Consider the following 23,728-nt stretch of genomic DNA (forward strand, 5'->3'; position numbering starts at 1 on the left):
TACTGAATCTCTTGTTTCAAATTGACTGTAATGAAAACTGAAGTTAATGCTATTAATTGCAGTGATTTCTCTTTCCATGTCTTTAGTGATCCAGTATAATAAAAAAACCTGTCTACCTATTTTCAGTATGATACCTCTAGAATAATCTAAGATTTATTCAAGTGTTCCTAAAAGCATTTCCGAAAGATACATCCTTTACTTACATTCACAGTCAAGACAAAAAAACCCCAAAACCATGAGGGAGTGTCATTCCATAATATTTCGATGGCTGCACCATTCACTGAGACTGGAGAGACCCACCAGGCATGACTGCAATGCACCTTGTCACACCAGGTGGAACTTGGAACCAGGTTTTCTCATTGCCTGATAGCTGACCTCTCTCTCTTGGGCTAAAATGGTCTTTGGCAGGAGATACTAAGAACAAGCTGCACAAGAAGATCTAAGAGGCTGCTACTAAGTACACTCCACTGGAGTGAGTCTCCAGTTCTATGCCAGCTCAGGACTGTGAATCTACTTGTATTGCTTTCTAAATGAATGTGTCATTATTTGAGCTGTGACTTACAAGGAGGTCACCTCCATCTGTTTCTGTATGATCAACATGATCAGAAGTCTCAGCTTAGACTTGAGAGACCTCTAGCAACAAAAACATTACTGAAGAGAACTCATTTCTAAAAAAAAAGAAACAAGACACCCCCTCTCCCCCTCTTAAAAGAACTGGAAAGTAGACACATTACTTGTTCACATTGAATTTGTCAAGCCATAAGGTGGCAAATCAGGTTGTCATCCACTTAACTGTTTTAAACAGGGATCAGACAGGCCACTTGGAACATGGTACTGCAGCTCATGTACAGTGTACAAGATCATATGTATACATTTGATTTCAGAGGTGACTAGAGGTCATGAAAAACTTGAATAATGCTGACACATTATCATTACTTAAATTTTTAATGAGTTAAAAAAAGAGAAAAAATCTTGATGAAAGAAAGTGCATCAAAGGCTACTTAAAACCGATGTTCTTATTGTGATGCCACACATTAAAACTCACCCTGTGGTGCATGGCAGGATGCTGTGGATGTCTGACTTTTTTGTTCTTACACACTGCATGAAATAAGTGTTCTTAGCCACTGTCAGAGACAGGGCACTGGAGTGGATTTGGTTTGAGACAGCTTTTATTATATTATTTTTTCCTGTTATGTCTTAGTACAGGAATGTCATGTTCTACCTTTAATAATCAGTCATTTGTATCTTTTTGAAAAGTTAGGAAACGTAACCTTCGTTAGAAAAAGGCGAGCAGTATTCTAATGCTGAATGACAATATTGTCTAGACCAGGTGGTATCCACAGAACAGTCTTAGTAAGTTTCTGATTTACTTTATTTATATAAATAGATATAAACTGAAATAAGGGGAAATGCATTCACTCTACAAAACTAGGGCATAAAACTCCTGAGATCTGCAGAAAGCAAATATGAGTTTACTAGATAAATTCCTTGTTTCAATGAGAAGGTCCTTTCCTGTACCTACAAGAAATCCAACAAGGCCAAATACAAGTTTCTGCACCTGGGTCGAGGCAATCCTATGAATGAATACAGGTTGGGAGGAGAAAAGACTGAGAACAAACCTGAGGAGAAGAACATGGGGGTGGTAATGGACTAGAAGCTTAACATGAGCTGCCAATGTGAGCTTGCAGCCCAGAAAGCCAACTGGGTCCTGGGCTGCAGCAAAAGAAGCATAGACAGCTGGTTGAGGGAGGTGATTGTCCCCCTCAAGTCATGTCTTGTGAGAACCCACATGGAGTACTGTGTCCAGTTCTGGAGTCCCCAGCATAAGAAGGACATAGATCTCCTTGAGTGTGTCCAGAGAAGAGCCACACAACAGCCTGGAGAAGAGGAGGCTCTGAGGTGACCTTACAGCAACCTTCCAGTGTCTGAAGGGGGTCTACAAGAAATCTGAGGTTGGGCTTTTTGCACTGGCGTGTAGCAAGAGGACAAGGGAAAATGGTTTCAGACTTGAAAAGGGGGGAATTTATGTTAGACATTAGGAAAAAATTCTTTTTTTTGAGGGTGGTGAGACACTGGCTCAGGTTGCCCAAGGAAATTGTGTCTGCTCCCTCCCTGGAAGTGTTCAAAGCCGGGCTGGATTGGGCCTTGAGCAACCTCATATAGTGGGAGGTGTCCCTGCCCATGCAGAGGGCTTGTAACCAGATGGTCTTTAATGTCCCTTTCCAGCCTTGGCCATTCTATGATTTTATGATCTTCAGTTTGCTCAGAGCCTGCAGGCAAAACCAGAACTGTCAGCCATCAGCAATAGGTGGAGTTCACACCTACAGAAAGGCTAAACCACATCCAATTTCTTAATCTACAAACAGGGATAAACAGCATGTGAGGAAAAGCATGACAGTGCCTCTTACATCAAAGCTGAATGCATTCTGTCAGGCATCAAGTCATGGATGTTAGTTTTTATTAGTCTGGATGATTCTCCTGCCTTGAGGAAGGGTCAGAAAGGGAAGAATTGTTGGAATCCCTGATAGGGTTTCCTGTTCTTCCCTATACTGGGATACATTATAATGAACTTTTCAAACTGGAGTCAAAATAGAAAGCCAAAACAAGATAGCTTTTTATAAACATTTATCCCAGAAACTAAAGTGTGAAGGCAATGTCTGCTAGAGGAAGAAAACTGCACTATGTTTGAACATTCTAAATGCAGTTTTTGTAAAACTTCGTGGAGCAGACTTCTTTTCCCTGCTTTTGGCAGAGAAAACAGAACTTCTTTACACTGAAACTGTCAGTATTCCAAGGGGTTTGAGTTGGTTGGTTATTTGAAAACAAAAATTCTTGAATACATTGAGGGCTGAAAGTTTAGACAGTTCTGTGGTATTTTTATCTGGAGAAATTTGTCATCCTTTTATGTCTTCTAGTATCAAATTAAAACACCATTTAGGAGGAGAAAATAGTCACTGAGAAGTTCAAATTAGACGTTGAATAAATGCTTCTACAGTATTTTCTTCTGTGGCAGCCCAGAGATGATTGCTTGGTAGCCACCTGCTGTTAATTTGGCATACTCACTCATGTAGTTCCTGGTCATCAGCCAACAGGTAGATGGTTTAAACCCAGCTGAGAATGTCTCCATGAGTTGCTCACCTCTGCATTGAATCATGTAGATTTACTTAAAAAATAGAATCCCTGCAGCTATGTCATTCAAGAACATTAAGCTAAGTTATTATGTTTCATGAATGAAAGTACGAACATTTAAAATGTGAAAGGCACTTTATTATTTCCGTCTTCTAACTTCTGTTTCTCTGGAAGACTTATGCTACCCATATTCTGCCTTTCGTGTCATAAAAGGAAAGACTGTATTTGTATTATTTGTATTTGTCTATTAGGCTTTTTAATAGAAAATAGGTTGCCTCTATAAATACGTTTTCTGATATTACTGGCATTATTTCAGTATTCTGTGCTTTTAATAAATTTTAAGAAGTAGTTTACAGTACATATGAGTGAAGGCAGGATCTCAAGCATTCCACAAGCTGTACAAAAGCCAGGTCCTCTTGCAAATGAGGTACCTTGGAGACTGCAGTCTTAGAAAAGAACACTGAACATTTCATCTTTGTGTTTAAATGTTGAGGCAGATGCTATTTAATAGTCACATTCTTTGCAAATGAGGATTATACTCTTGTCCATATATTGACATAAAAATTTGGAAGGTTTTAAAAGTAAACTAAGTCAGATATAATTACCAGTTTGGTTTTTCTTTGGGTTTTGTGTGGGCTTTTTTTGTTGTTTTTTTTGTTTGTTTTTGTTTTGGTTTTTTTTTCCTAATATATTTGTCACGTCTCATTGACTTGTATCTTCCTCTCACTTTACTGTTTGCTCTTCCATCTCACACGATCTGCATTGTAGCCAGGCTGCAACTGTTCTCACACCCTATCTGCAAACCTTTTGTCTTTCATTCCCACACCACGGTTTGGGAAACTGTAACTACAGATCTTTCTTGCGTTAGTTAGAGGTTGTTTTGGAGGGGGGGGCACAGGCTCCTGTGAGAAGCTGCTGGAAGCTCCCCTTGTCCTGACTCCTGTTCAATGCTGAGCAGATATGGGAAGCTGGATGTGCCTCTACGAGTAACATAATTGAGAGAGAGGAAATAAAACTGTAAAAATATAAAAAAAAGACCTGCAGAGCAGAGGAGATGAGAGCAAGAAATGCTAGAGGAAACACAGCAAAGTCAGTGAAGAAGGAGGGTGAGAAGGTACCTGAGCAGAGATTTCCCTGCAGCCTGTGGTGAGATGGCAGCTCTCCCTTGGACGAGAGTAGCAGATCAGTCCCTGAGGAAGCATAAGCAATAACCCCTGCAGTGTCACAGGTGGGCAGGCGTGGGTCTGCAGCCATGGATGGCCCCGTGTCACAGGAGGTGACTGTTCCTGAAGCAGCCGTGACTGTGGGCAGCCCAGGCTGGAGCATTTCCTGAGGGACTGCACTTCACGGGAGGGACTCACGGCAGAGGGGTTCCTGAAGGAGTCTCCCATTAGAGGGACCCCATGTTGGAGGGGGGGAAAGACTGTGAGGAGTCCTCCCTCTGAGGAGGAAGGAGCTGCAGAAACACCGTGAGGGGAACTGACCCTAAAGCCTCAGCCCTGTGCTGCTGAGGGGGAGGCAGCAGTGAAGCCTGGGTTTGGGCCTGGGAAGAAGGGAGGGGTGGGGAGAGATAATAAAATACAGTCATGTTTTTCTCTTTTGATGTTTTCTTTAAGGGGGTTTTGTCTTCCCAAGTTGAGTCTTTTTCATTTTTCCCATCACTGTGACTGGGGAATGCAAACCTCCCTGTCCTTGTCTCGATTACTGAGCCTTTGGGTGGGTTTTCTCCTCCCTGTCCCACAGCGGGAGTGGGGGGCAAGCAAGCTGAGGCCTGGTTGGTACCGGCTGGGCTGAACCTTGAGAAATTCATATGTCAAATAAGTAGTAAAATGGAATGTGGAGAATTATGATTAATTCTTTAATTTTTTTTAAATAGATGAGATCTTGTTGTAGTGCAAAGTTCATAAATTATTTCAAGTGGTATATCTCATTTGAGAGGAAAATACTAAATTTTCATAATGTTAGAGAAGAAAAGGAATATGCCTATTGGCTCCCTCCTACTCTCTACTATCTGCTCTTAATCCCCAGTGTCCATCTTGTTTCTTGTAGTTATCTTTGTACCAATGCTTTGGCAATACCATTTTTTCCCCTGTGTATCGTTAGTATAACTAATGTGTAAATCTTCACATAAGAATTCTAATATTCTAATAACTTACTGCTAGTTTTGTGAAAATACTTTCCAGGTGTAACTAGAGTGCTTCTTGAGGAATTGCTGGCACCACTTCAAGGTATGAGAGCAATCATAAAAACTTGAGGAGTGAAATATATCTGATCCATTGCCTCCCTGCCTAACCATGCTTACAAAATGAGCCTGGGAGATCATACCAAAGCAGTTATAAATAACACAAATTTTCAAAGAGTTTTAAAAAAAATACTGGTCTATACTGTCAGCCTAGATGATGCAAACTGCTTATGTGTTGGGTCTCCCTCCACCTGTCTAACAGAGGAATGAACCTAGGCCCAGCAATAGATTAACTTTAATTTAAAACCTTCCAGTTAAGAAATCTGAGCCATGTGTTGTGACAAATACAGACAAATCTAACAGGGTAAACCATGCCAGAAATGCGTATTATGAAGTGATAAGGGCAAAACCCACTCACTGTGATTGATCATGAAAGAAACATTCTTGCAGTAACGTGGATGGCTACTTGCATTTCTTGGGACATCATCGTAACACACCAACTGCTTTTTTGTGGCCTTCTTTATAGATCTGATTTTCACATAGATGGTAGAGATTACCTCACATCTTTATTATATAAAAAAAGCTGTTTGCTAGTTCAGTGTTCAGGAAAAAAAAAGTTTTTGTCAGTTACTCATCAATTTGCTCATCTGTTTGTCCTATGCAACATGATGATTTCAAGTCTGCTGACACTGTTACCCAAGGGAGTATGATTCATGCAATATTTTTCCTTCCTTCCTGTCTATTTCTTTTACATTTGCTGGAACTTTAATATATCCCATACATAGTTTTCACCTTAAACTATTCTACCCTTACTAGCACTGCAATCATTCATTTTACTTTTAAAATATTATTTTCTTATTTTATGTAGGAGACCTAGTATTAGAAACATACTCTCAATTAAAATGGCATAAAGTTTTAGTTTTCTTACGCTTAACATCCTATACTTGCAGGATACCTATTTTCTTTTTATCTTCTGTTGGAAAATGAACTCCTTCAAGAATAAAGACTAATATTAATAACAGTATCTTTGTGTTTATACAGTCCATTTTCACCAAAGCTGTGAAGAAATACTAGCAACCTGAGAAGCTGCACCTGTTTCAGTCCAGCATGATCAACCAGTGACCTTCTGAATGAATCTCTTGACACTTAATCCTGTAGTGACAAGAACATGGTTTCTTTTAAGGAACCTCATCAGGGACTTCTGGGTGGAGCAACACAGGGCTTTTCCTATCCACTGCAAGGGCAAAGGCACTCAAGGAAGGATCATGGAGGCAGTAGTTTTAATTAAGAAAGATCAAATCAGGTGAGTCTAATAATGAAAAGCAAATTATCAATCCTGGCAAAGACAATTCTTTGCAGTAGCCTGATCCATGACATAAGATGGCCATGGCTAATTTCCTTATGCTCTACATGAAGTGATCTGATGGAAACATTTTGACTCAGAAAGCACACCCTAATCCCCAATTAAGGAATAGGGAATAACATACTGTGTTCAATCTCTCTCTTCAGCTGGTGCTGAAGGCAGTGCATGAGGTTAGATGGCTTTTAATTCTCAGTACTGACCTATTTATTATATGCTATTTCTGAAAAAGAGCTTTCATTCTCATGTTTTAAAGGGGTTTACAAGAGTTTCCACCATACAAGAGCAGCATAATGTTGGTATCTCTTACAGGAACTCTTACAGACAATCTTTACACATAAGAATATCCCAGGTTCTTCCCAGAGAGAGCTGGCAGGCTGTCAGAAATGTTTCTGTTTACTTCATGTCTCTTTCCCCTCAGATAACTGTCTTCTCCTTTCCTTATCCCAGATGCAGACATGTTCACCACCCTCCTGTTTTCTCTACTTGCCACAAAGCTTCCACCTCATCATGTTATTTTTTTCAAATAGTTTTTCCTTGGTTTATTATTCATCTTGATTTTCATCTTGCCTCTGCCCTCAAAATAGTAGCTTGAAAAAAAAAAACAAAACACCAAACAAAAAAAACCCCAGCACATCTATCTTCAACACCTTGTTTCATCTGAATTTATTTCTATGCACACCTCACTTCCAGGTTCTTTTCAGCCACCTTCCCATTTGCTGTGTACAAGGGCATCTTAAGGGCATCGTCTGTGAAGCTGCAGCCTATCTTTAAGGTCTCTTATGCTACAGTTAGTGTGGTAGCTCTCACTATGGCCATTAAAATATCATCTACCAGACACAGGCATTCATTGTGTGGATGCAAGTTCACTGTTACTATGGGCTCTCTCTCCCTCTTTAATATCAAACATTTTTTTAGTTGTGATTCTAGCCCTTTGCTACAGCTGTTGTTCCTCTTAGCTGTTTTCATGCCTTTAGAAAGGAGCTGAGTCACATTTGAATCACCTGGAAGGAAGGGGGAACTCAAAGTTCTTTCCCTGTAAGCAGCTTGCTGTTTGGAGACAATACCCTGCCCTGATGTCTTAAAGGATATTAACTTGTTAAAAAGCTGCACTGCAATGATGTAATTTACACAGATGTGCTGGATGGATGGTGAACCATTTAGAAAATCAAGTGAAATTATTAAGTTACGATTTAAACATTTTGCCTATGGCCCAGTCCTTATGCTTTTCAAATCTGGGCACTGAGAATCCTGTCCCATTTATGGTACTAATTCTGACAAATTTATATACCTAACAGTTTTGCAGGCATTCTACTTCATCTCACAATCCCAAATCTATGCCATCAGACCTTTTAACCAGCTTGGAAGGTTCTCCACACAGTTAAAACAATATAAACAGAGTTAATGTAAATCAAATTACAGTAGATGTCAGAATACATCAAGATAACAAATTAGCCTGTTTCCCAGTACTACATAGCAATGGAGCCCCCTAAGGGTTGCAAAGCAAACTGATTGCTTTATGGCAAAGATATATATAATAATGCCAGTTATGTATTTAGATGAAAAAGTAGATATACTTCACTTTATTTCTTTTTTAAATTTTATTTTTATGAGTTATTAAATCTTTGGTGCATCCCAATTAACTAGGTTAGATTTAAATCAGATGACAATTGTGTGAGAGTATCTTCTATGATTACTGAGTTATGAATGATAATAATTGTTGCCAGTTGGTATTGATTAGTGTATCTCTACTCAATGGGCATACATACAGCATAACCAGAAGGTTTTGGTTGTGTTCAGCTGAATGGAATATTCTGACTGGTAGTATTTTACCCCATAATTTGCTCACTAAAATAACAAAGTGCAATGAATGTTAACATCAATGCAGTTAGTATACTTCTTAGAATTTTCATTCAGCATTGTGTATGAAGCCTCAGCTAGAACTTTAAAAGGGTTGTTTTTCTCTGAGAGAAGGTCTCCATATATATATCATTACAACTGTCATTGTTTGTGCACATATAAAACCAGTCAGCTAATTGTGCATGTTAAATTTGTTCTTCCTACCGCATGGGGGAAGCAGAAAACTTGGATAACACACTATTTACAATTTTATTTGAATCTCTGATGGAAAAAAATCAATAAACCAGTTTCCTATGAAGAAATCAGTCTTGTGAGCTTTTTAAATAAATTAGTTCTTCTTAATCAGAGGGATGATTATGTCTGGCTTTTTGGTAATTGCTGTAGAATGATTAGTCTAATTTAGGATTTAGAGCCATTGAACCAAGAAAATAGATAAAATTGGACTGTTTTATTTGTTTTGACTCTCTGATCTCAAAGAAAAAACAGTGATAACTTACAAAAGGTCTCACTTCCAATTAAACTACAAACCAAACACCTTTAAGTAAGGCCATTATATGTATTTCGAATCCCATTTTACAACACTGCTGTGGATGAAATGGATTTAAACCACCAAAAAGCTAATGTTTCCCTGGGTTCTGATACAAACTTTGCCATGAAGGGATTAAGACTTCTGTACAGTTCGTTTGGTACATCAGCTTCCTCAATCCTGTGAAGCTTTTGCTTGCATACAAACCTTACACATCACATTCTCCCCAGGGTGGCTCTTAAGAAGCTGATTACTCTTGCTGATCTCTAAATGAAGATGAAGACTGTGGTATCAGAGGCATAACTCTTACACTTGCAGGCTTAAGGTGATTTACATCTTGCAGATGCTACTGTGTGTTACTTCAGGATAGATTACTAACCAGCTGTTGGGTAGATCATTACTGCTGATTGCAAAGGAACAGCACACTTCTACCTTTGTTGTATATTTATCCCAATTCCATCGCATGATTACTTAAATGATTTGAAGAACTTCTAAAAGCTTATTTCTACCTCATTAAAACCCTTCCAACCTTGGAGTTCCTTAAGGTTAAGGTGCATCTATCCTAATAATCTAAAAAACTTCACATCCTGCCCCCATGTTGAAACTACCTATGTGTATTTATAACACAATCCTAAAACACAGAGTGAAGTATTATTTCAGTGAAGGGTCCTGGCCCAGATACTTCTTTGGCCAGTTGAACATTCTGCCTCCCCTTGGGTCACTGTGCAAACTTTTTCCAGGTTTTTGCTGGGGCAGAAGGGAGGAAAGGTATACCAGATTGTATTTCTCTGATTCAGGAGTGGATTAAATAGCCTGCTATAAATGACACTTGGAACTAGTCCATTTTAAGAAATGTGCCTTGTTTCAATCAGTTCTGCTGCATGCTTTGTTAATTATTCTAACATTTTCAGATGAAAGACGCAGAATATTTGATCCTGACGTTGGTTTCAACTGGTTCTAAGTCTGGACAGTGCCAAAGAAAACAGGACCACAATTTCAGTGGGACCACTTGAAGTCAGTGTAACATATCAGCAGTTACAGCTCTTTTTCTGGCTTCATTATGCCTGTGAAATTGTATGAAAAGGTTCCCGCAGTTCATATTTATATACTTATATTTCATATTTGTATGAAACAATAAACACAAATTTAGGAAACACAGAGGCTTTCCTTTTGAAACCTCTGAGATACTTACTATTCAGCACAACACTGTTCAAGTTTTGCAGCATAACAGATGTGTAAGTATGGCCACAATCTGGAAGGACTGGTCAGAAGATTACAGAGCAGAGGTCCATAAGGCACATCAGTTTTGAGTTACAAGGCTGGCATTTCACAAGCATGCTAGGTTACAATTGCTTAATCTTTACAGAGATTATGCTGTGTGTATGCATGCATGTAAATCACAGGAGGAAATGAAGTAAATTCAAACTGGAAGTCTGCATTCTCAGAAGTGGTGGGTGGAAACTGAGCTCATGAATTTCAAGGATAAATAAAAAAACAGGCTCAAAACCTGGTACACAGGCAGCAACACCAAAGAACTGTGCATCTATAACTTCTCAAATGAAGCCATAAAGCCTCTGAACATTGCCAAGTTCTATTTTCCAGGTTGCAGAGAAGGTCCGAAGACTTCTGATAGTCTGAAAATCACAACCATGACTGTGAGTGACTGCCAGCTACTAAACAGACTAAGGACTGGGCTTGGTAATGATGGATTGTGCAAGGGTAAATCACAAAGAGGTAGAAGATATGTCAGTTCATGAACCACATTGCTTCGGTAAGCTTTCCAATATATTGTTCACACAATAGACTAATTGTTTAATTTTTTGTTTCTGCACTTATTTTTAATTGCTTGAAGACAGTATCCTCCACACAAGTGAAAGGGGTATTTTATTTCCTTGTGGTGTTAGGAAGCTTTAAGACAAAATACCCCAGAGTCCTGACTCTGGAAGTATATGTGCACATCATCACTACTACAAGAAGTATTTTTCAATGCAAAAAGCAAGAGTGTCAACAAACATTTGAAAGTGACTGAACATGTAACTCAGATAACAATTTATGCTCTCAAGCCTTCCTGGTCACTCCAAAATGCAGAAATTTATGAAGCTATGATAAAAACCTCTACAGAACCGGCTGAAAAGGAAGGCTTTCAGTCAGCTTTTGCATGTGACAGAGTGACATCCAGTGGTGAACTTCGTTAACTGTACCACCTCATCCCCTGGTACACAGAAAAGTACTAATTATATTTGTTAAGACACATTAAAACATATTTTACAAGTACTTTAAAAAATTATGTATACAATATGTGAGTCTCTTAAACAGTGAATGATACTTGGATGTATTAATTATAAAAATGGTGTTCATCGACAGTGAAAAATTACATTTTGGTTTTAATTTTCAGTAAAGCTTGCAATAAAAGCAAAAAATGTTTAGATACATGTAAAGAAACAGAACATTGCCTGCATTACAGAGGTATTCTTTTCTATCTTGCTCACACAAAGAATTACTATTCCTTTTGCTGACATTGCCAGGTCTTATAAAAAACAGAGATCAAGATCCGAGCCTTTGTTTCTCGAAATCCACAGTAATTCTTCAAGCGCTCGTCTCCCATTTAGGATTCACAGCCACAGCAGATCACCATCAAAGACAGCTTCTTTACAGTTAGTCCCTTTCTTTTAAGACTGATGAAAATTACTAAGACTGTTCCTTTAAAGTTCTTTATTTAGAATACACACAAGGATGCAGAAAACCTCAAACTTATGTTTTTGTGAGCCTTTGAAAGATAGATATTTTTTGTGGGACATGGAGATATCCAAACCTATCTACTAAGCTAGCACATATTCCTGAAGAACAGATACTTGAATTCCCTTAATGAATATGTTCCATTTTTGTCTGAAACAATGAGGTTCATAGGACCAAGAAGAGTGGAAATAACACTCCAAGCTAAGGCTATAACCTTTAGGTGGACATGAAAAATGAGAGAATTCCAGGTTCTCATTCTAGGAAACTCATGTCCACAGTACTTCTACACAGCAATCCAGGCAAACTTCTAACTCCAAGAATTTTGCAAATTAAATTCTGCTAATCCATCTTTTTTACAGATCTACGTGCAATAAAACTACTTTCTACTATGGTAAAGTTGCCAAGCTAATACTACTTTCTCTCTTTAAAAGATTTTCCACTGTCTGACACCACCAACAGTGGAAAAATATGTTAAGGAAGGTCAAAGACTTCAGAAACTGCCTCCAAGTTACACATCTTAGTCTTAGACTCAACTGAGCAGCTACCAGCTTCCTGGTATGTATGCTCCAAACTGAAACAAACAGGCTCTTCTGCAAGAAACCTAAATTCAGGTCTCACAATTAAAACCAAAAGCATTCCACCAACTTAAAACTTCTCTGCCTCTCATTCATCTATACATAGAAATTCTACATAGGAAAAACAGTCTCTAAATTAATGATGTAATTATTTTGGTTTGTCAGCAGGTAGACCCTTACCATTATGTTACTTCACTATCACTTTATAAATCTGGTCACACAATGAAGAAAAGCCACATTTTAACTTAATTCTGAAGATTTGCCTTTTGGTTGAAGATACCTACTCTTTTTTATTATTTTTTTTTTAACTTAGCTCTTAAACTTTGTGTTTTTCAGGCAAGGTTGGAGGACACACCCCATATGAAAGTTTTAAAGTCTTTCTGAAATCTAGAAAATGGGAATATTTTTCTGACAAACAGATATATATGGAAACCACATTTTTGTGCTTGTTAACATTTACTTTATATAAAGTTATATTGATACTTACTAAACCAAACATGATCCACCTCCTAGCTATTGCATTATGGCAGCAGTATGAGAAATCAAAACATAATATACACCTCAAATGTAATTTTATTTGCTAATTAAAAATTACCTGCCATTTATACTCTAGGGTTCTTTGCTTTTCCACTGTTTAAGTGCTATAATGCCCTGGGATCCTATATTAAAGGGCAAAGTTACTCTGGTAATGCAACACAAAATGAAATACTGCCTGAAAGGTTAACCACAATGAAAGGAAAAGGAAAGAGATTTTAAACAAGCACAGGGTTTTTTTTAAATCACTTGTAATACACAAAGGTATTTTTTTAATAAATCTTGCACTAAGCGAGAGTAACACAAAATTAGGCAATACAGAAAAGTAATTTGTTATTTTGTCTATTTTATACTGGAAAGGACAGTTTTAATTGCTTAGCTGCTGTGAACCACCTTGCTAACTGTGGATCAAACACATACATGCTGTAAGTGAAAGGTTATTGATAGCAGTTGGTATCTCAGTCTGACAAGGGGCTCAGCTTTAAGTGTGTGATACTAAAGTAACTGTGCATTGGTATTGTTGCAGTTCAGAAGATGAAAGTCAGGAGCACAGCATTTGTGTGGTCATGTCTAGGGCCAGGTACAAAAAACTGTTTATTGTCTCTCTCCGAGATCACATGAGCAAAGCTGAGCTTTACTAAACCAGCCTAGGAGGACTATTTCTATTTTCAATAGAAAATCAGAGGCTTGTTCCTTGGTTCTGAAGACAGGTGCCACACCCTACCTTGCTGCTTTAGGGATGAATTCTCCAACTGTTTACAGATAACTTTTACTAAATATGTATGTACAGTCTTTCATTGTGTTCATCCACACACCCAAATTTCCTTAGTCCAATAAAACCAGGTTACCCTGAGCAGAACTGGTCTTCTTCATTTGTATGATTTTTTCATTCCCCGTTTTTAACTAAAAAGGGGAATTTAAAAAAAAAAAAGGATCAAAATTTCAAAGAAGGTTATAAAAGTGTCTTCCTTTCTGTTCTACAAATAAGAAAAAACTACTGAACAGTTTTATGAGATGTTTATCTAGCTGCATTAAAATCATGAAATGTAAACAGAAAAAATGCAGATAGTTTTCAATTACTTATACAAATGAAGTAAAAAAACTTTACCAAACTGGGAAATTTTATGAGAAAAAAAATTAATTAAAAACTAATTCAAGTAACTCAATTACAATACAGTGGATAATTTTATTTATAAAATGCTACTGGCACATAATACACACAGAAACTATGAAACTTGATTTATAAAGACATGAAATGCTTCATAGAAGCATGGATTCCTGAGGTGCTCTGAATACAATCCCTCATTTACTGGAATTCACAAAACTGCCTTGATTAAGCAGCAAAAGGCTGGGCACTTGATAAACACACAGTTAAGACATGGTTAACAAACAGATGGGCAAATGGAAACAGACTGCAAGATTATGTCTCAGTGACACCAACAGTTTTGGTCATGGTGGAAAGTTACCTTATGGCCTGTTAAGACTGAGTTTCTTAATTTCAAACTTATTGTAGATACCCACTTTCACCTCCTTGTCCATAGTCACAGACTGCAAAGGCCTCTTAATATCAGACCCAAAACCACTGCTGTTTCTGTATAAAAATACAGAAGGACTGATTACATGAATAAGTATTATTAAAATTTTAAAAATACAGCAATAGGTGTTTTCACTTGATTTTCTCTTTTTTTGCTTTCATTCTCTGCTGTAGTGTCTTCAGCTCAGTCATTACGTTCAACGTTCTGTAAACCCAGGTGACCTGAAAGGTAAGTAAATTATAAAACTCATCCATATACATTTACTTATCAATTTAATGAAATGAACATATAAATGAACACATACATACCACAATAATAATAGTGTTCACCAGCAGTGGTGCTGAAAATACTAGTGAAATAAACATTCCTCTTGAATCAAAGTATTGGTATTTAGAAAACAGCCTGAAAGAAAAAAAGAAAAACAAAAGAGGAAGCTTTATTGTGTCCCTCATGTAGCGTTAGACTTTCACAGTAACTACTGAACACGGACATTTCACAGATTATCCAAGTTCTTGGAATCCCCAAACATCTGCTGCCTCATCATTCTACTATTTAAGTCAGAACAGAGTCACCAGTTACGAGTATTTATTACAATAGTAGGTTTTACTTAAGGCTTTACTGCTCAAAATAAACAAAACAACTAAATAAAACAACCACAGAGAAAGTAATTTATTAATGTGACCACATTAGTACACATACTTGTGCTCAAATGTCTGAAATTACTTCCTTAGATATTCTGCTTTCTCATATTAGAAAAGATAACAGTAATAATAAATGCAGCAAAGCTGTAATTTAGGCCATGTATGCCGAGAGTGGAACATAAAGACTTACAATTAGATGCCAGTATAAAGTAGTATTAATTATATAATTTTCTGTTACATTATGGAAATATTAGTTTAATAATTATGAAAATAAGATTTCAGATTAATTCTGGGACACAGGCTTAGTAAACCAGGCAAATTTTAGTGGGTTTTGTGCATTAAAATACATACATCAAATAGCAGTGATAATTTTGAGAAGTGGTAACATCATAGTAGCATTTGGTACCATCAGCTTATCACAGATAAATAGCTACCGAAGAAAACCAACCAGAAAAAACACACCTAAGCTCACATCCCTATCCCCTTAAATCACCCATTCTGCTTTTCTCTTTGTTCTCTGACAAGTTAATTTGCAACCATCCGTATAAATATTGATTTTAAGCAGAACAATAAACACATAATAGCCACTAAAAATGTTTTCTTATACACTGACAACTATGTTATAACTATGTACAGTTTTGTTCAAAAGTTTTATATCAATGTGACAGATCCTTTGCCATCACATTCTACTGATGAGCCACAAGTGACTCTCTTTCTATTAATGTTTGTGGAGAATGATGAAAAAAAGAACATTTTTAGAAGAGCATTCATTTAAATATGAAAATGAAAAGTGAAAACAATTACCTCCAATTCATGGCTGCTAATTCATTTATATATTCAGCACAGTACACTAAGCCCACTGTACAACAAAAGAAAAATATTAGATGCAAGAATTTTTAAAAAATAAATTGCCATAAGTACTGTCCTGTGTATGAAACAAGCAACATCGTAGCATTAGAATTTCTTGAAACTCAGGAAATTAAATTAGATATTTAATATTTAACTGAACAAAACCAATTCTTAATTAAATGTCCCATAAATTATTAAGCATTAGGTGATCACAAAACATACCCAGTATATTACAAACAAACAAAATCCTGCTCATCTGAGCTTACAGAAAAAGGTCAGAACACAAATTAATAAAAAATTAAATAAATAAAATAATAATTTTTTAAAAATCAGTATTTTTTCATTAATCTTCTTAGTAATTGTTTCTAAGTTATGCCTGTAAAAAGAAATGCCAGTGCTCCCCCAGAGTGGTATGGCATTAAGTTATCATTTTAAAAGTTCTGGTGTCATACTTCTGTATCTAACATTACTATCCAAAGTAGGATACTAATTGTATAAAACCATTTAAAGTAAAATACAACCTTTAGTCTGCTGTAGTCAAGTGAAAAATAGCAAATTATATGCAATATCAACCCATCAAGACAGAAAACTCAGTGCAATCACATTTTTAACAGAAAAACAATACAATTACTAAATTCTAAGTCTGTCTTCGTTCCATTTTTCACAATAAACAAAAGCAAAAAAGCAAGATTTGGTGACTATAAAGATGATATGCACAAGGCAATTCAATAACTAGTTTGGTGATACTAAGGAGTGCCACGACAACGCACTGTGCCACACTTTTTGGCCATTATCTGGATTATCTGTGCTTGGCACTGCACTGTAAAAACACACCTATAGCTGATCAGCTGGTAAAGTAAACCAATGATGTGTTTTCATTATTTTCTGTTATTTCTGACTGTCTGCAATACAAAGTTATCTGTATTACAGACATCAAAAGTGGTGCAGTTTTTCAAGTACAAAGAAGGCTTGCACTCAATATGGATATTTGCATGCACTCTTCTTGTTTACAGCAAGTTTACATCCTGTGTAGGTTAAAAAGCCAGCAATGATCACATCCATTGTGTTTTCCAAAGCAGTCAGACCTTGGTCATTCAAACTACTCTTACTAACAATGAGAATTTAGATAGAGTCCAAAGTAAACCTCATGTAATTGTAGTTTACTCTATGTCTAATATTAAATTTAAGAAAGGGAACTTTCAGGCCTGAATTTATAAACACAGCACTGTTATTTTGCCCTCAAGTGAATATTTAGAAATTACTGAGCTTTCTAGTTTCCTTTCTGGGGTATTAATCTTATTGAAACCTTACCTTTAGCTGATTTGAGTATCTGCAGTTTTGAGGAAGCTGTAGTTCCTCTCCCAACTTGACTAGTTCACTAAATGACATTTTTAAAAGACAACACAGTCTTCCAGTGGCTTTCTGCCTGCAGAACTCTTTCAATTGCTTATTCTTCAGGCAGTCATGACAGAACTGAGGTACTGTGTAAAAAAACCCAATCCAACAGAAAATCCACCATGGCTAGAACCAAGGCACTGCTCATATTTCCAGGTCTTCTTAATTAAAACACATGCCCTCTGCAAAGGTACTAAAACACAGCAGTTTTCTGCTCGGCCTTATTCTACCGGCTTGTGCTATCTCAATTTCTGTCAACAGAGTTAAGCCTGTGATTCCACAGTAGCCCTGCCTATCTAAAGGTGTGTCTTTGCAAAGAAAGTATAAAACCACGAGCTATGCAAGTACATGAAAAAGATGGTAAGACACCAAAATCAGTCTTGTTGTAATACACCATTATTACAGCTGCCAGTGGGGTACACGGCAAACCTGCCGCAGAAACGAATCCAGCTGAACGCTGACCTTATTCACTGAACTGAGGCATTAGAATAAAAGCAGAAAGCAACTGCTGGCTCTCAGCCTACTTCTTTATTGTTTCTCCAGCACAGCAACAATTTCTTAGGAAGCTGTGATACACACTGCATTTACCTTGCAGAAAACTCACTTATCCCCTACTAAGGGCAGAATTTTGTATCACGACTTCATACAGTCTTGGAACCTAAATAAACACGTATTTACATGTCATACCACCTTCTAAAGTAGTTTAGTACAAACAGACATATATTACTACAACATAAATACTAATTCGCATGCACTGTATCGGCTGCAAAGTATAAAACCGTGCGCTGTACAACTACGTGAAGAAAACCCAGCTACTGAACAGGATTAGCAGCTTAATCAGCGCACCTGCCCTGTATCACTGTTCAAGGAAGCAGGGACACAGGACTCACCCATGCAGAGGAAGTGCCCTACTTGCACCCGGTAGTGCTGCAAAGAGATGCACGTCAGAAAGAAGCAGAGGACGTGGAAAACCGCCAGCCCCACCAGCCACGGCTCGGACCAGTCCGTCTTCTATGAACAAAACGAAAGGAGATGAGACAACCGCAGGAGTGCCAGCGGGCAGCCGGAGCGAGCGGCTGTCCTGCTTCCCGCACCGCAACACCCGCACCGCGCTCACCAGAACACCCCCTGACAAGCTAAGGATCAAATGCTCCTGCGCCGACTTGCCCCCCACGGCTGCTAAGGAGCGCACGGAGGCCGGTGCATCCTCCCCTCTCCCCGGACAAGCAACCAGCCCGGCCTCAGCTCCCGCCTTACCGCCAGGATGGCGGACAGCCCCGGAGGACTGCTCAGCGGCGCATCCATGCCGGTGGCCGCCCAAGTCTCGCGAGAAGTCGCCTAACAGGCGTCGTTACCCTAATTCTCGCGAGACCTCGGCGGCCGCATTTCCCCTGGGGGTCCCCTGAGGGCGCTGCGTAGCAGTGGTGGCGGGGCCCGGGGTTGCACATTTGTCGTGGTTGGATTCTAAGATCAGCGCATCCAACCATCACCCCTTTCCTCCCAGAAAAACCAAACCCCTACCCCCAACCGAAACCACCATGCACACTAGAGCACGCCCTAAATCTCCTCAGGGAGGGCAAGGCTGGTGGCTGCTCTTGTGTTCTCTGTAGCCCCGCAGCTGCCTCCCTTGAGGGTAGCGCTGAGGCAGAGCCCTCTCCTGCTTCTGAGACTGGAATGGCATTCCTCAAAAATAACCCTGCCTGTTTGAAAAGAGGCAAGAAGCTCTAGTTATGTTTTTAGCGTTTGATACTGAAGTTAGGAAGGTAATGGCAGAGGGTTTTTTTGTCGTGGTCTGCTCAGGAGTAAGTCTGGTGCCAGGGCATTCAGGCGCTTTGGGTCAGTGGCCCAGCAATGAGTCAGTGGCAACCAAGCTTTTGATCTCTCCCCAATGCTCCATGTCTGGCTTCAGCTGCTTTAGGGGTGGAAACGAAGGAAAAAGGGAATTATAAGCCCAACTGGAAATGTCTGACAAAAACCAGTTGACTACTACAGAGGAACATAAGCCAAGTAAAAAATACAATTTTTTTTTTTTAAAAAAAGTTTCTTTAGAAAAAAAAAGCACTGTGAAATGGAACTTGAATAAGACATTTAAAATGTTAAACCTCTCATTCATAACTCCTTTCACTAAATGCATGTAAGTCTGGAAGAACTGACTACTCTTACAGACCTATCACTCTTCAATAGAGATTTCAAGCTCAGATTTATCAACTAAGCCAGGAGACCTAGAATTTTAATAAGTTTAGTTTTGTCAAGCAAACCATGCTGTCGTACTACAGCTCCACATTCTTCTTTAATGATTTTTTAACAATTTTTTTTGGAGCCTTTGATTATTTTCAAAATACTTGGAAGTTCATATGTAAATGAATATTACACATAGATTTTTTCATGCAGTATGCCATACAGTCAAAACCAGACCATCACTGTGAACTACTTTCTTTTTACTGTCTCACTTCTGCAGTTCAGTGTGAGATGCCTGAAACTGAGGTTGTGTTTCTCTGTTTTATTTTAGATTTTTGGTAGTCTTTTTTTCAACAACAATAATATCTGGAAGCCAGTTGAGGATTTTATTTAAAACATTGTAAAATTAGGTGCAAAGGTAGTAATTTCTACTACCATTCTGCTGTTAATTTTAAACAAGGGATGGGTTAGATGTTTTAATTCCACATTGTTGATTGGAAAATAAGACTGGAAGAAACTGACTTGTTACTTGGAAAATCTTAGGCTTAATATAACTAATCAGATGGGTTTGGATTTTTGTAAATGATGAAACAGCTTGTTTTAATTGCTCAGTAACTGACCATAGTAATTATCAGCAATAACAGAAGGATTTTAGTGAAGGATACAGTAGCTGCTTTATGAGTGGAGTCTGCTGGTGGAGAATCTGTGATGCAGACAAACTGGGTGCCTATGAGATTATTGGCTTAATATGACTACAATGTACTGTATTACAAAATTAAGGTAGCTTATACTGTCAGCATCAGTGGAAATTTTTAGAGGGAAATAGGAGTTGCTTGTTTAAGATTGACCAGGATGAAGTCAGTAATTCTGTTTGTCAGCAGGTGGTAGCAGATGCCTAAGTATTATCAGATGATCCGTGTGGTATCTCCGTATCCTTTATGGAGAATTATATGTGAAACAGAAGAGACTTAGAAGCTAACAGGTACATTTCTCTTTTGTACAAAAAAACCTGTATATTTTTCCATTTACAGCTTCTTCACAGAAGAATTTTGATTTCCCAGTGATACAGACTGGGACTCCCTGGCTGAGGAACAGCATTGCTGAGCATGACCTAGGTGAGCCTGTGAGGCAAAAAGCTGAACATACACCAGCAGTGTGCTGTGGCATCATACAGTGCCAGCAGTTTCCTATGTTGTATAAACAGCATATCACAGAATCACCACAGTTGGAGAAGACCTCTAAGATCACCACGTTCAACTGTCATACCCAGGAGATTAAGGGATTCAGCATTAATAAGTCCACATTTTAATTCAGCTTTGGGTACCTCAAATGCAAGGATCATAATGATAAACCAGAAAAAGTTCAATAGAGAGAGAAAATGTTCAGGTAGTTAAAGCATTTTTCTTGGGAGTGGAGTACTGAAGAAAACCTGGAGAAGAGGTTGCTTTGGGGGAAACCTAATAGCAACCTGCCAGTACTTATGAGAACCTTATCAAAAGGATGGAGCTGACCTCTTCTGGTGGTTTGATGGGAGCAGAAGAGACAATGAGCACAAGCTGAACCTAGAGTTTCATCTGGATATTAGGAAAAGCCTTTTCCTCATGAGGCCAGTCAGCCAATGAAACGTGTTATCCAGAGGGGTTGTGGGGTGCCTGGTCTTGAAGGTTTCAGGACCCAGATGGATAAAGCCCTGTGCAATCTGGTCTGGACTCACAGCAGTTCTTGATTTGAGTAGGAGGCTGGAATGACCTCCTAAGGACCCTTTCAGCATTATTTACTCTGATTCCATGATTCCACAATTTAAATGAGAAAAATCAACTGCTTATTTGTGTTCTGTAAACGATAGAGCAATAGTATGGAGATAAAATGTGAAATAGATGTTTTTTCTTTGTTGGTTGTTTTGTTGTTTGTTTGGTTTGGGTTTTTTTCCAGAATCCTATTACCTTAACTTCATCTCTTTCATCCACTTTCTGTCAGGGATTTTTCCACAGTATGTAATAGCTTCAGGCTTCTTCAGGTTTACTTTATTCCTCACTATTCCCAAACCATACAGCTAGTCTGATGTGCAAATGTCTTTTTGTTCTCCACCTGCCAACGTGACCGTGTGTTAAATTATTCCACTAATCCCACCAAAGATCTCCTCAGAATTCTTTCAAAGCCCTGCTCTGTTCTAGAAAAACAACCAGGTTTTACTTCTGTTTGCATCTTTGTCCAGTCAGGTGTTTTGTGGTAGGGTTTGGTTCTTTGGTTTGTTTGTTTTGTTTGTCTGTTTGTTTTGTTTTTTAAAAAAAGAATAGCTCCTGCAGTGCCTCTTAATGGCATGCTGGAAAGTACAAAATGAGAAAGAAAAATTACAGCAGAATAGGGACAGTCACAAAGTAACACCTGAGGCACCACTGAAAATCTATTCCAGAGCCTGCGTTATTAGTTAAAGGATAATGCTCGTTTGTGTGCTTGACACCTTACACAGCAGTATGCAGAACAGGACCTTCAACATTGACCCTTTTGCAGTCTTTCTTGTAGTATCCTTTCTTTGTTCTGTTTTCTGTTGAGCGGAATTGAATTTTACCCTGCTTAGCAGCACTGTCTGTCTGTGGTGTCAGCTAACATGTTGCCAGGTGCTGCATTTGCATGAGTAAACACACAGTCATATAAGGGCAGTGACACTTGATTCACTGTAGGCCTAATGAAAACAAATTAAATGTATGATTATATGAGAGCTGCTGCTCTGACTTCCTTTCCCCCTATAACTTAAGTCGAACTGCTGCAGCCATGTGGAAATATGGCTTCATTTTGTCATGAGCTGTTGCTAGGGGAAAGATGCAAGAAAAGATTTTTTCCTTAAGGGTGAGGTCTAGGCTTCCACCACTAGCAGTAGATAAGCCATCTTCCAGAAGCCATGAGACAGGAATCAGCCATCTCCCACCAGTACTACATTGAGTCAGAGTTAGAGCTCTAACATTACCATATCTCTTCTGTTTCACAACTTCCAATGCTGAAGCATATTCCAACTCCAGCATATTAAGTGTTCTCACTGGGGAAGGCGGTTAATCTCCTTTTTCCAAATCCTTTGAATATCTCTTAGAGGGATCCTCTGGTCTCTTTGAGGCCCTGGAGACTGAATTTTGAGTAGTACAGTAGCCTTGTTTATTATCTCAGCTAAATTATTCAGCTTCCTGTATCAGGGATAAATTTGCCTAATGATTCCACCAAGCTGCTACTTGTTTTTTTATTTTCTTTGGAAGGCCTGGAAGCTTGGGACTGATAGTTACCTTCCTGATCATTTCGGATTTCCTTCAACTTCAGGGGAAGGATGAGGAATATAAGTATTTCTAGAACTGTTGCTTGTAAATAGCATGAAGACTTCAGAGTTGCTGTGTTCTTGCTTTAGGCTGTACTTCGTGTCCCCACTAACACTGGGCACTCTGGATTGCATCCCAGGGTGAAACTTTCTGCTGAGTTCTGGAGAGAAACCAAAGTGTGTGCACAAGCTGCATGCACAAAGTGTGTTCCTTGTCATTCTGAGCACAGATTCTTGGCACATTCATACCTAAAAGAAAGGATGCTGCTCACTAAGTTGCTAATGTAAATGCATCTTAACTGTTCAAGTTAGTTATATTATCCTCAATTAATTAAAATTAAGTAAGGACTCAGAAATCTGTCTATACTGGACACCATAAGGTAGAAAATAAGACTTCAAAAGGCAGTTTGAGGAAGGAGGCCTAATGCAGAATATTTGGTATTTGAAGAAATCTGCAAGAGTTTTCTTCTATGGGAACATCCAGAGCAGTATTTACTTAAATTTGTTTCCGTTTAAATTGAGGGAATTAAATTCTTGTCCATGTGTATGGTTTTATCTGTTTACCACTGAATGGATTATTAGAATACTTCATTTGTGTCCATTAACTACTAATAGTTGCTGTTTTCTTGTAGATATCAGAAATATTTTGGGGGGCTTACCTCTATTTTTTCTGTTTTAGTGCTATTAAGGCTAAGGTTTGTATGGAAACATTCCTTTTGTGGGCTATTACTGAACTGGCAGGACATTGATGTGCTCAGCAGTGTCCAGTAGCAGATTTCTAGGGAAGAATATAAGAGCAGGACATTCAGATAGTGATACTTACCCATTAAATTCTTTATGTATGTTGCAGCTCTTTTCTTTTTTGTATGTTCAGGGCTAGAAAAAAATTTCTGTGACTGAAATTTGATGATTGAGATTTGAAGTGAA

General features: G+C 38.3%; 1 protein-coding gene across 1 annotated transcript; it reads right to left on the reverse strand.

Moving 5' to 3' along the window:
- Positions 1-14,068: 14,068 nt before the first annotated feature.
- Positions 14,069-18,685, reverse strand: TMEM18 (transmembrane protein 18). Its single transcript, XM_071741812.1, has 5 exons — positions 18,580-18,685; positions 18,213-18,333; positions 15,883-15,937; positions 14,746-14,839; positions 14,069-14,658 (listed from the first exon to the last, which is right to left on the reverse strand). The coding sequence occupies exons 1-5, from the start codon at positions 18,625-18,627 to the stop codon at positions 14,569-14,571; spliced, it is 408 nt and encodes a 135-aa protein (XP_071597913.1). The 5' UTR covers positions 18,628-18,685; the 3' UTR covers positions 14,069-14,568.
- Between the last annotated feature and the right edge of the window lie 5,043 nt (positions 18,686-23,728).

Source organism: Heliangelus exortis, chromosome 3 (assembly GCF_036169615.1).
Source record: "Heliangelus exortis chromosome 3, bHelExo1.hap1, whole genome shotgun sequence".
NCBI lineage: Eukaryota > Metazoa > Chordata > Aves > Apodiformes > Trochilidae > Heliangelus > Heliangelus exortis.